The sequence below is a fragment of the Lepidochelys kempii genome, chromosome 9, assembly GCF_965140265.1.
Source record: "Lepidochelys kempii isolate rLepKem1 chromosome 9, rLepKem1.hap2, whole genome shotgun sequence".
NCBI lineage: Eukaryota > Metazoa > Chordata > Testudines > Cheloniidae > Lepidochelys > Lepidochelys kempii.
Genome location: NC_133264.1, coordinates 25,679,839 through 25,692,591, shown reverse-complemented (window position 1 = coordinate 25,692,591; position 12,753 = coordinate 25,679,839). Strand labels below are relative to the sequence as shown.

At 44.3% G+C, this 12,753-nt stretch overlaps 1 protein-coding gene across 4 annotated transcripts in view; it reads left to right on the top strand.

Annotated features, from left to right (window-relative positions):
• Window positions 1-12,753, top strand: part of ARHGEF26 (Rho guanine nucleotide exchange factor 26) — a 115,074-nt gene that overhangs the window by 83,514 nt on the left and 18,807 nt on the right. For 2 of the 4 annotated variants that reach the window (XM_073359637.1, XM_073359636.1), the window contains exon 12: window positions 3,982-4,191. The exons of 1 other annotated variant lie outside the window; for it this stretch is intronic. In XM_073359637.1, the coding sequence (XP_073215738.1) occupies window positions 3,982-4,191 (210 nt within the window). Of the gene's footprint in view, window positions 1-3,981; window positions 4,192-12,753 lie in introns of those variants that run through there. One more of the 4 variants, XM_073359639.1, reaches the window with a different exon arrangement.

Sequence of the window (12,753 nt, the reverse complement as noted above, 5' to 3'; positions counted from 1 at the left end):
AGATTCATTTACTATTATACTGTTGAATTGATAAGGATTTATGGGCATTCTTATGAAATACGTAGAATTCATCTTAAAAGGTGTTCAGTTTTCTGTATATATCCACCTATTATCCTGAATCAGTTTGTTTTTCAGACTTCAGCTATTACCACTGTCCACGTCTGTTATCTCTCTACTGCAGACAATAAGGAAAGACCTACAGAATAGATTGTACCTCAGTGGAGCCGTGCAACTCATATTGTACCCTTTTGGCCATAAGTGAAGTCCATGACTTGACTAAGCTTTAGTATGGATTTTGACTCGCTGAAGAGAGAGATTTCAGAGTAACAGCCGTGTTAGTCTGTATTCGCAAAAAGAAAAGGAGTACTTGTGGCACCTTAGAGACTAACCAATTTATTTGAGCATAAACTTTCGTGAGCTACAGCTCACTTCGAGTCAGTCTCTGAAAGAGCAATGGTTCAGTTGGATTATCTGTTTAAGGGGAGCTGAATAAAGCAAACATTCTGAAATTAAACAGAGCAGTTACTGTGAAACCTAGAATTATTATTGTCTTCTATTCATATCTCATTGCTAGATGGTTAGTATCTAATTGGTTCAGATCCTGGCGACTGGTTAATTCGTGGATTAGTAGTCCATACCAGTATAGCTCGTATAACTATAAATACTATACTGGTTTGAACTAAGGAGAATTTCTTACTGCACAATCAAAAACAATTGAGAAATATATTGACCATGAGATCCTTTTTTTCTGTGCTGCTGTACAGAAGATTAGTAGATTTGGGATTTTTCTTTGTTTCATCAAGCCCTTGGGGGGCAATAAATCTGCAAAATGACCATGCCTGGTTTTAGTAGTGGGGGCCTTGTCACAGTTTACAATCCAGAGTAGCCTTACTGAAACTGATAGAGCTAGGTAGTTATCAGCTGCCTTTAAAAAGTATCTCATCTTGATGAACAGCTGATGAATTTACAATCCCATATAAGACAATTACGGGAAACACACACACACTCTCCAATGCAAGGAAAAAAGGCTTTCAATGTGCCTTTTTTCTAGCTGAGCAATTCTGTTTCCAAAGTAAGTGGTGCAAATTCTTTTAAATGATCCTTAACTCATGTTTTGGTAGCTGAATGCAGGTAAACAATTTAAAGAACTGGAAATGTAATTAAGATGAACTTCTCCTTGAAAGGCTTTTCTAGCATTTCTTTATACTAATTGGACATGAATGAATAAGTTGGCTAAAACAACAAATATAAAAGAAACTAGCTTGGATTCACAGTGTGGAGTGCTTAGGCATGTTTCTGAAGATGTCTGGAGACTCCACAGTTCAGGCACCTGTTGTCACAGATAAATGTTAATGGATTGGGGCCCTGGAGGGGTTGAAGTAACTGTTTACTGACAGCGCACAGAAACTTCAAGTAACAAGATGACCTGACCAGGCATTCTCTTACGCAACAGCTGAAGGCATGGCAAAGAGAGATTTTTTGATTAGCTAGAGTATTTCAGATTTAGGAGAATGAATGGCTAAGTTGTTTAGGGAGAAGGAGTGTCAGTTTTTAAGTGTTGGTGCTTGGGTAACCGATTTTTTAAAATCGTATTTTTTAGTAACCCTAAACAAAAGTAATGCAGAAATGTATATATAAAGTTCTATTGCATGTCCAGATAATCCTGGAATACGATTCAGAGTAGTGCTTCAGGTGCTAATGGTGCTTCGTTTTATTTGCTTCCTTGGTTTGTAACAAACAGCGTGCGCACGCTCCACCACCCTCTACTATATGGAATGTCGCATCTTCTCATGTTTGTTTTCCCCTCTACACCTCCCCCCACCACCACCACTGTCTGAACTAGTGCAGCCTATCCTTACCTGACTGAAAAGAGGTCCTGAGTTCTTCCGTTTCCAAATATCTTTTACCCAATGTGTGTGGTTAGCTGACATCTGTGGTGTATTTATTTGTAGGCAGCCATAATTTATTAGTTCTTTCGCACCAGAATCCTCTGATTATTTTTGTCAGGAATGTGCTTAGTGTAAAGAGTGTTTGTCAGTTAACAGCTGCTTTCAGAGCCTGCACGGAGGTACACACGTATTGTTTTAGAGTATCACTTTTTAAAAAAAAAAATGAAAAGTAGTATCTTAAAATACATATCTTTATAGAATTCAGATGACATATCCATGCCCACCTTCTTCCCCAAAGCCACCTCATAATAAGCATTGTAAGGTAAAGTGGAGCTTTGGAGCTCTACCTCTTGTCAGTGTGTCTTTGAATACTTTTAGTGCCGTTATCGAGCATGCACAGTGGTCTTGTTTTTTGTAGTCACTAGAATAGATAGTATCTTTTTATTTATCTCATATGGGAAAAGAGATCATGTGTCTAAAAGATATACATTACTATACTGTATTTCAGCAAGACCAGTACAAGGTGAGAAGAATAGGTGACAGCAGTTATCAACTATTCGTTTGAAGCCATAATGGTGTTATGACCATATAGCAAGTTTTGAAACTTTGTAAAAATAGATTGTGGTCCAGCTCCTGTACATGCAGATTAACAGGAAGCTTAACAAAAAAGCATCATTTTCTCTGCCTCCTTTTTAAACACAGGTTTATTATATTGCACAATCCATTATAAATGTAGGCGTTCGTACTTTTGGAAACTTGAAAAATGGAAGTGGGGAAAGTATATTCTGTTTAATGGATTCAGTGGCATTTCTCTATTTGTTTTTGTAATGTGCTAACTTCTGAATGTTGCATCTGATCAAGTCCAAAATTTCAGGGACTGTCCTAGGAATCATTGGGTAGAACCCTATTTTAGTGAAAATATATTTTAAAAAAAAAAAAAGGAAACCAAATGAGAGTAATGAGGGGTACACAGTGCCCCAGGCATCTGGTTAGCACACACAGCACTTCAGCCACCTTTGTAATGGCAACAATTAACCTCTTCCAGCGTAATACCCTCCAGCTCAGCTTAGCTTTACTCAGCCTCCTAATACAGTTAAAAAAATATTGACACTCTGAATGACTTCTCTCCGAGCCAGAAAGTGGGGTGGGGGAAAAAGAGCGATGGGGGAAGAAGGGAATGGGGAAGCTCAAAGAGCCCTTGGCATGATTGAGGGAGAAATGGGGGGCGTGGCCATGGGAGAAACGGGGGGGGGGGGGGTAAACAGAAACAAAACCTCTGGCAGTGGGAGAGAATGGAGAGCCCTCTTGTGGGGGGCCTGGGGTACATACTGAGTGGGCAGGGGAAAGAAGATGGGAAGGGGGGGCAGAATACAGAACCCGTGATGGTGGAACAATGGGGGACCCTGGTGTAGAGGGAAAGAGCGGTATGAAGGAGCACCCAGAGAGCTGCAATTGGGGGAAGCGTGAGGGACAATTATATGGGCGATGGGGGCCATGAGGGGGACAGAGAGCCCCCGGTGTGGGGGAAGGGGAGGTGCACAGGGTCCCTGGCATGAGGGTGGAGGTTGCAAGGAGTCCCTGAAATAGAAGTAGATGGTAGGGTGGCATACAGAGAGGTGGGGGGTGGGGGATGGGGGGGGGCAAAGAGCCCCTGGTGTGTGTAGTGTGCTCCGCCTACAGAAGCAACAAAGTGTGTAACATTCTAGTAAATTATATTCTAAAACAGAGTTGCTTTTGGATGTCAGGTATTGCTTAGGAGTTACAGAAAATAAACCAGAAGACATTATTCTCCATTTGCTATGGAGTAAGGTAAGCTTACGTCACCCAAGGAGTGTCAAAGCCATGTAAACTGTGCTTCTGACTGAAGTGCCTTAAAGCGCAAAGATTAATTTCTTCTGCATCTTTGACAAGCAGATGCTTTGTAAATTTTTGAAAAAAATTTTTTTGCTAAAGGGCTGAAAGTGTCAGAAGAATAATGTGCCATAGAAAAGCATTGGAAATGGGTGCTACTCCTGAATTTGCTTCTTGACACGTTTAGTGGAGAATTGTTTACTCTGAGCAAAAGTGTTAGGTTTTTTTCCTTGTTTTGCAGTGAGGAGAGCTACAATGTCACAGATTATTCCTTGAGGGACCAGCTGTTGGTTGAACAATGTGACAGTGAGGAGCTGAATTCCTCACCTGTAAAGAACAGTTCCACTATGTTGTACTCGCGGCAGAGCTCTACAAGTCACCTCTTCAGATTAACTGTCCTTAGCAACCATGCAGGAGAGAAGGTGGAGATGCTACTGGGGACCGAGACTCAGTAAGTAGATAACTAAAAACTTCTCCAACTCTCCTTCCTTCTCCTCCCATTTGAGGCATTTTTCTTTTATCTAAGGTGCTGGAGCTTCTTCAATTCTACTCTGTTTTGTTCAGCAAGTCTAAAAAACATAGCAGAGTCCCCATACAGCATCTTGATGAGAGGCCTAAACTGTAGTGGTCAAAGTAACAAAACAAAATGGAACTGCTGTCAAATCCAGATATCTCTCTGGACAGTGTAAGGGTATGTCTACACTACGAAATTAGGTCGAATTTATAGAACTCGGTTTCTTAGAAATCGGTGTTATATATTCGAGTGTGTGTGTGTCCCCACAGAAAATGCTCTAAGCGCATTAACTCGGCGGAGTGCTTCCACAGTACCAAGGCTAGAGTCGACTTCCGGAGTGTTGCACTGCGGGTAGTTATTCCACAGTTCCTGCAGTCTCCGCTTTCCATTGGAATTCTGGGTTGAGATCCCAATGCCTGATGGGGCTAAAACATTGTCGCGGGTGGTTCTGGGTACATATCGTCAGGTCCCCGTTCCCTCCCTCCCTCCATGAAAGCAAGGGCAGACAATTGTTTCGCACCTTTTTTCCTGAGTTACCTGTGCAGACGCCATACCACGGCAAGCATGGAGCCCGCTCAGGTAACTGTCACTGTATGTCTCCTGGGTGCTGGCAGACGTGGTACTGCATTGCTACACAACAGCATCAACCCATTGCCTTGTGGCAGCAGACAGTACAATACGACTGGTAGCCGTCATCGTCATGTCCGCGGTGCTCCTGGCCACATTGGCCAGGAGCGCCTGGGCAAACATGGGCGCAGGGACTAAAATCGGAGTGACTTGATCAGGTCATTCTCTTTAGTCCTGCAGTCAGTCCTATTGAACCATCTTATGATGAGCAGGCAGGCGATACGGATTGCTAGCAGTCCTACTGCACCGTCCTCTGCCAAGCAGCCATGAGATGTGGATGGCTTGCAGTCCTTCTGCACCGTCTGCTGCCAGCCAAAGATGTAAAAGATAGATGGAGTGGATCAAAACAAGAAATAGACCAGTTTTGTTTTGTACTCATTTGCTTCCCCCCCGTCCCCCATCTAGGGGACTCATTCCTCTAGGTCACACTGCAGTCACTCACAGAAAAGGTGCAGCGAGGTAAATCTAGCCATGTATCAATATGAGGCCAGACCAACCTGCTTGTTTCAATAAGAAAAGTTACTCATTGATGTAAAGCCACCCCCTTTGTTGGTTTTAATTCCCTGAAGCCAACCCTGTAAGCCATGTCATCAGTCGCCCCTGCCTCCGTCAGAGCAATGGCAGACAATCGTTCTGCGCCTTTTTTCAGTGCGGACGCCATACCAAGGCAAGCATGGAGGCCGCTCAGCTCACTTTGGCAATTAGGAGCACATTCAACATCACACGCATTATCCAACAGTATATGCGGCACCAGACCCTGGCAGAGTGATACCGGGCGAGTAGGCGACGTCAGTGCGGTCGCGTGAGTGATCAGGACATGGACGCAGATTTCTTTGAAAGCATGGGCCCTGGCAATGCATGCATCATGGTGCTAATGGGCCAGGTTCATGCTGTGGAACGCCGATTCTGGGCTCGGGAAACAAGCACAGACTTGTGGGACCGCATAGTGTTGCAGGTCTGGGACGATTCCCAGTGGCTACGAAACTTTTGCATGCATAAGGGCACTTTCATGGAACTTTGTGACTTGCTTTCCCCTGCCCTGAAGCTCATGAATACCAAGATGAGAGCAGCCCTCACAGTTGAGAAACGAGTGGCAATAGCCCTGTGGAAGCTTGCAACGCCAGACAGCTACCGGTCAGTTGGGAATCAATTTGGAGTGGGCAAATCTACTGTGGGGGCTGCTGTGATGCAAGTAGCCCACGCAATCAAAGATCTGCTGATATCAAGGGTAGTGACCCTGGGAAATGTGCAGGTCATAGTGGATGGCTTTGCTGCAATGGGATTCCCTAACTGTGGTGGGGCCATAGACGGAACCCATATCCCTATCTTGGCACCGGAGCACCAAGCCTGCGAGTACATAAACCACAAGGGGTACTTTTCAATAGTGCTGCAAGCTCTGGTGGATCACAAGGGACGTTTCACCAACATCAACGTGGGATGGCCGGGAAAGGTGCATGATGCTTGCATCTTCAGGAACTCTGGTCTGTTTCAAAAGCTGCAGGAAGGGACTTTATTCCCAGACCAGAAAATAACTGTTGGGGATGTTGAAATGCCTATATGTATCCTTGGGGACCCAGCCTACCCCTTAATGCCTTGGCTCATGAAGCCGTACACAGGCAGCCTGGACAGTAGTCAGGAGCTGTTCAACTACAGGCTGAGCAAGTGCAGAATGGTGGTAGAATGTGCATTTGGACGTTTAAAGGCGCGCTGGCGCAGTTTACTGACTCGCTTAGACCTCAGCGAAACCAATATTCCCACTGTTATTACTGCTTGCTGTGTGCTCCACAATATCTGAGAGTTCTCTTTGTTTCTCCTTGATGAAACCCCCCTCCCCTTGGTTCACTCTACTTCCCTGTAAGCTAACCACCCTCCCCTCCTCCCTTCGATCACCGCTTGCAGAGGCAATAAAGTCATTGTTGCTTCACATTCATGCATTCTTTGTTCATTCATCGCACAAATAGGGGGATGACTACCAAGGTAGCCCAGGAGGGGTGGTGGAGGAGGGAAGGAAAATGCCACACAGCACTTTAACAGTTTACAACTTTAAAATTTATTGAATGCCAGCCTTCTTTTTTTTGGGCAGTCCTCTGTGGTGGAGTGGCTGGTTGGCCGGAGGCCCCCCCACCGCGTTCTTGGGCATCTGGGTGTGGAGGCTATGGAACTTGGGGAGGAGGGCGGTTGGTTACACAGGGGCTATAGTGGCAGTCTGTGCTCCAGCTGCCTTTGCTGCAGCTCAACCATACATTGGAGCATACTGGTTTGGTCCTCCAGCAGCCTCAGCATTGAATCCTGCCTCCTCTCATCACGCTGCCGCCACATTTGAGCTTCAGCCCTGTCTTCAGCCCGCCACTTACTCTCTTCAGCCCACCACCTCTCCTCCTGGTCATTTTGTGCTTTCCTGCACTCTGACATTATTTGCCTCCACGCATTCGTCTGTGCTCTGTCAGTGTGGGAGGACAGCATGAGCTCAGAGAACATTTCATCACGAGTGTGTTTTTTTTTTTCTTTCTAATCTTCACTAGCCTCTGGGAAGGAGAAGATCCTGTGATCATTGAAGCACATGCAGCTGGTGGAAGAAATAAAAGGGACAGCGGTATTTAAAAAGACACATTTTATAAAACAGTGGCTACGCTCTTTAAGGGTAAACCTTGCTTTTAACATTACATACATAGCACATGTGCTTTCGTTACAAGGTTGCATTTTGCCTCCCCCCACCGCGTGGCTACCCCCTCAACCCTCCCCGTGGCTAACAGCGGGGAACATTTCTGTTCAGCCACAGGCAATGGGCTCCTCTGAGTGTCCCCTGAAGAAAAGCACCCTATTTCAACCAGGTGACCATGAATGATATCTCACTCTCCTGAGGATAACAGAGAGAGATAAAGAACAGATGTTGTTTGAACGCCAGCAAACATATACTGCAATGCTTTGTTGTACAGTGATTCCTGAGTACGTGTTAGTGACCTGGAGTGGTAAAGTTTCCTACCATGAAGGACGCAATAAGGCTGCCCTCCCCAGAAACCTTTTGCAAAGGCTTTGGGAGTACATCCAGGAGAGCCACGAATGCCAGGGCAAATTAATCCTTTCACATGCTTGCTTTTAAACCATGTATAGTATTTTAAAAGGTACACTCACCGGAGGTCCCTTCTCCGCCTGCCGGGTCCAGGAGGCAGCCTTGGGTGGGTTCGGGGGGTACTGACTCCAGGTCCAGAGTGAGAAACAGTTCCTGGCTGTCGGGAAAACCTTTTTCTCCGCTTGCTTGCTGTGAGCTATCTACAACCACCTCCTCCTCCTCCTCCTCCTCATCTTCTTCGTCCCCAAAACCTGCTTCCTTGTTGCCTCCATCTCCATTGAAGGAGTCAAACAACACGGCTGGGGTAGTGGTGGCTGAACCCCCTAAAATGGCATGCAGCTCATCAAAGAAGCGGCATGTTTGGGGCTCTGATCCGGAGCGGCCGTTCGCCTCTCTGGTTTTCTGGTAGGCTTTCCTCAGCTCCTTAAGTTTCACGTGGCACTGCTTCGGGTCCCTGTTATGGCCTCTGTCCTTCATGCCCTGGGAGATTTTGACAAAGGTTTTGGCATTTTGAAAACTGGAACGGAGTTCTGATAGCACGGATTCCTCTCCCCATACAGCGATCAGATCCCATACCTCCCGTTCAGTCCATGCTGGAGCTCTTTTGCGATTCTGGAACTCCATCATGGTCACCTCTGCTGATGAGCTCTGCATGGTCACCTGCAGCTTGCCACGCTGGCCAAACAGGAAATGAGATGCAAAAGTTTGCAGTTCTTTTCCTGTCTACCTAGCCAGTGCATCTGAGTTGAGAGTGCTGTCCAGAGCGGTCACAATGGAGCACTCTGGGATAGCTCCTGGAGGCCAATACCATCGAATTGTGTCCACAGTACCCCAAATTCGACACAGCAAGGCTAATCCACTTGTCAGGGATGGAATAAGGAAATCGATTTTAAGAGCCCTTTAAGTTGAAATAAAGGGCTTCATCGTATGGACGGGTACAGGTTTACGTCGATTTAACGCTGCTAAATTCGACCTAAAGTCCTAGTGTAGACCAGGGCTAAGCCATTACACTAACTGCACTGGATAGTAGGGCTGGGCCAGAAGCTGTTTTACCATCCTGTGAAAAAATTTGTGATTTCAAAAATTCCTCATTCTACCTTGAGGTTTTTTTTGTGAGGAGATGGAGAGACCCGCACCAGAATAGCAAGTAGCCTGAATCCGGCAGAGCAGGAACTTGAACCTGCTTTTCCCACATCCCAGGTGAGTGCCCTAGCCATTGGGCTACCGACTATTCTAGGATGCCGTGACTGCTCTCTGATGCTGATTAAACTGACCCTTTCCCCCCAAAAATGTTGGTTTCAATGAAACAGCATTTTCAATTCCGGACCCACTCTGCAAGACAATGTATTGATCAAACATAATAACTTAACCTGTTTATCTTACAGTAGAAGTAAGCTGCATATTGTTGGCTCATACAAGATTTTAGAAGTATGTACAGTATGTGATTTGCTTGTGGTTTTTAAGTGTTGGAGTCGCTGTTTATTATAGTTTTATAATGTGTTCGACCAAAATGGCATAGAAACAAAGAATATGCAAAATTCTACCCATAACAGTTAAGGGAGCAGTTATAGTGGCACTTGAATTTGCCTCCTAGGGAAATTCGTGTATTTCTTTCATGTGTATCAAATGAATTCTACTCCAGGTTCTGTACAGGTAGGGTTTTTTTATCTTTTTCCAATCAGAATATCTGTTCTTTGAGCTGATTAAGCTCATATAATTATGTCTCACTAGTCAGATCAGTAACTTGACTGGAGCCATGGTAAATTAGAACAAGACAAAGAGACTATATGGATGCTCCTGTGCTCTGAATGTGTATGCAAATTATATAATGTCAACCCACGTCAAGATACAGCCCATACTTAGAGTAATATGAAATGTTAGCCTGGGATATTATTTGACATCTGTACACTACAAAACTCTGTGGAGTGCATTAGAGACCATTTCTACAGCAGTATCGGCATCCGATGAAGTGAGCTGTAGCTCCCAAAAGCTTATGCTCAAATAGATTTGTTAGTCCCTAAGGTGCCACAAGTACTCCTTTTTGTGGATACGGACTAACACGGCTACTACTCTGAAACCTGCATCAGTATAAGAGAACTTAGATGCAAACTTCTCCATACTTGAGATAATGGTAATATGTAGCTATCTGCAGTTTTGCACTAGCATAATTAATTGCTGGCTGTTAGGTTCTGTGGAGTTCTATGACTAGAGTATAGGATGACTGCTGAGCTCTGCTCAGTACCTACAGCTCAGCCCAAGACTGTCACCTGCACCAGAGCACACACTTTTAAAAATAGGCAAGGGCAGTCCTGACAAGCCAGGAGAGCTGTTGTCCTGCTTTCTGTCTCCTTCTGTGGGCAATAGGGCAGGAGAATGTGTGGCTAGTGAGACTTCCCCGTCTGGCAAGAGCAGCACAGAAAGAGGAAGCTGCAGCTAGATCCCAGCAGGGCAGAAAGAACAAAATGCCAGGTGCCTGGCTACATCCAAAGGGCAGATTCCATGGCCAGAACATGAAATTCTGCAGCAAGTTGGCAAAATGCCAAATTCCACGTTCAATTCACTGAACAAGGAATTGTAGAGGGTGCAAGGCCCTGTGTATATAAGTCATTACCTCTGGCAGCTTTACCAAAGCAGAATCTTTCAGAATGGTCACCGAAGGCTCAGGTGAAATATCACTCACAAAAAGTTTTCATGAGAGTTCAAAGTGAAAAGTGTTTTCCTTATTTCCACTCCTGCAACTTTCAACATCAACCTTACCCAGATAATTTTCCACTGACTGCAGCCTTAAGTCCTTTTTAAAGGTGCCAATGTGTATGTGTTCAACAGAGATTAACTAAATCTGGCTAGGTGATAGTGGCCATTGTACATGCAAACAATTTTATGCAGGGTGTTTGGCCTCTTAAAACTAATTTTTACTGCCTCTTCCTCAAGATCACAACCCTGATTTACCTGATCTTATCAGTCTTTGAACGGTTGTTATTTCTCCAGCTGATCATGTCGATCAGACTTCCTCAAGAGTGATTGAGGACAAAGTGGTTTGTTACTCCTGCTCTTAGGGGAGGGCTAAAGTTTGAACATTAAGGGAAAACCCTAATGAGAGGTAATATCTCTGTCTGCCTCTGGATAAATGAAACATTTCACTACCTCACTGTCTCTTCTTTCAGAAGCATGAAAGAGTCAAATACATATTGAAACAGAAAATACCGTTATGTTTTAAACCATGGGTCATGCATTCTTCTAGTGATGATAACCCAGCAGTTAAGTGTAGAAGGTTACTTTATGTCAAACTCATTGTTCAAAAGTTGTAAGCGATTTTTGCCAAACCTCTCTGACCACAAAACAGGATATAACAGTGAAATTAATTTTAACCTAGCATACCTCAAACCCAAACTCAATGCTGTTGCGGATGTAAACTGTGGTGAGTTGGCCTCTGTCAGTCAGTGACTTTAGCAAATGAAAAAAGACTTACATGTCTTAGCAGTAGAGTCATTCTGAGGATACAAATGTTAGCTGTTAAATATTTCATCTATCTAAGGCAGGGGGTCTCAAACTGGGGCTTGTGACCCCTCAAGGGGTCGTGAGGTTATTACATCGGGGTCATGAGCTCTCAGCCTCCACCTCCAAGCCCCCGCTTTGCCTCCAGCATTTATAATAGTGTTAAATATTTTTAAAGTTTTTTTTAATTAATAAGGGGTGTCGCACTGAGAGGCTTGCTGTGTGAAAGGGGTCACCAGTACAAAAGTGAGAACCACTGATCTAAGGGCTTGTCTACATGAACATTTTTTGCCACAAGCTTAGGTGTGAATCTACTCTGCAGTAGCCTGCCATGCACTAACTGTCCATGTGAACCCTGCAAATGTGCACTAATAATTTGTTAGTGTGCTTTGATCAACCCCACTTTGCAGTGGGAGAAAATTAAAGTAAGCTCCACGCAGAAAGTTAGTATGAGGCAAGCTAGTATGGGGTTGAGTCGCCCAGCCTGCTGTGAACTAAATGTATACAAGCCTTTAGGTAAAATCTAGGCACAATCTGAATGTTGTTCATGAATGGTGTTTTGTCACAGATCTTCAGGTTTTCCTGGACAGTTTAAAAACAGAAGGTAGGTGAATATGAAATAGAATTAAATTAGAGAAAAGGGAATATTAAAAAGAGGAAAAAATAAAATATGGCGGTGGATGGAGTGAGTGAGGTGAAAGGGAGAAGAAGAAAAGTGTCAAATGACACAAAAATGGAGAAGTTAGTGTTTTCAATAAAGGAGCATAAATAAAATTATACTTCATTGGCAGACATCGATCTCCATGCTTTGCGGAAAGATATGTGATGGGTATTTTGAGCACTTACGTTAATATGGATATTACTACCTATTCTGGATTAAAAATTGGGTTAGAGATGAAAGCAGAATTCACTAGAATTTATGCACAGCCTTCTGGCTGATGGGGGCAGGGCCTAGGAGCCTTCAAATCAACCATTTTTCAAGGGATAAATCTGAAAATATAACTGTATTGGCAGATATAGATGGAGCTGGGCTCCACTTATCCTGCAGCAGAGAAGGGCAGTGGCTGCTCATAAATCATTACCCTACTATGAGAAATGAGACAGTTAAGTTTGAGTTAGAGGAGACCCAAAGAACCATCTTGCTGGCCTTCTCCAAAATCCTTAGTGTGGCCATAGATTCATGGAGGCACCATGATCCACTGGATAGAACCCAAGACTGGCAGTCATGAGACCTGAGTTTTGTTTGCTCTGCTACTGACTTTGTAATGTGATCTTGGGTCAGTCGCCCCTTTGTGTCAGAGTTTCCC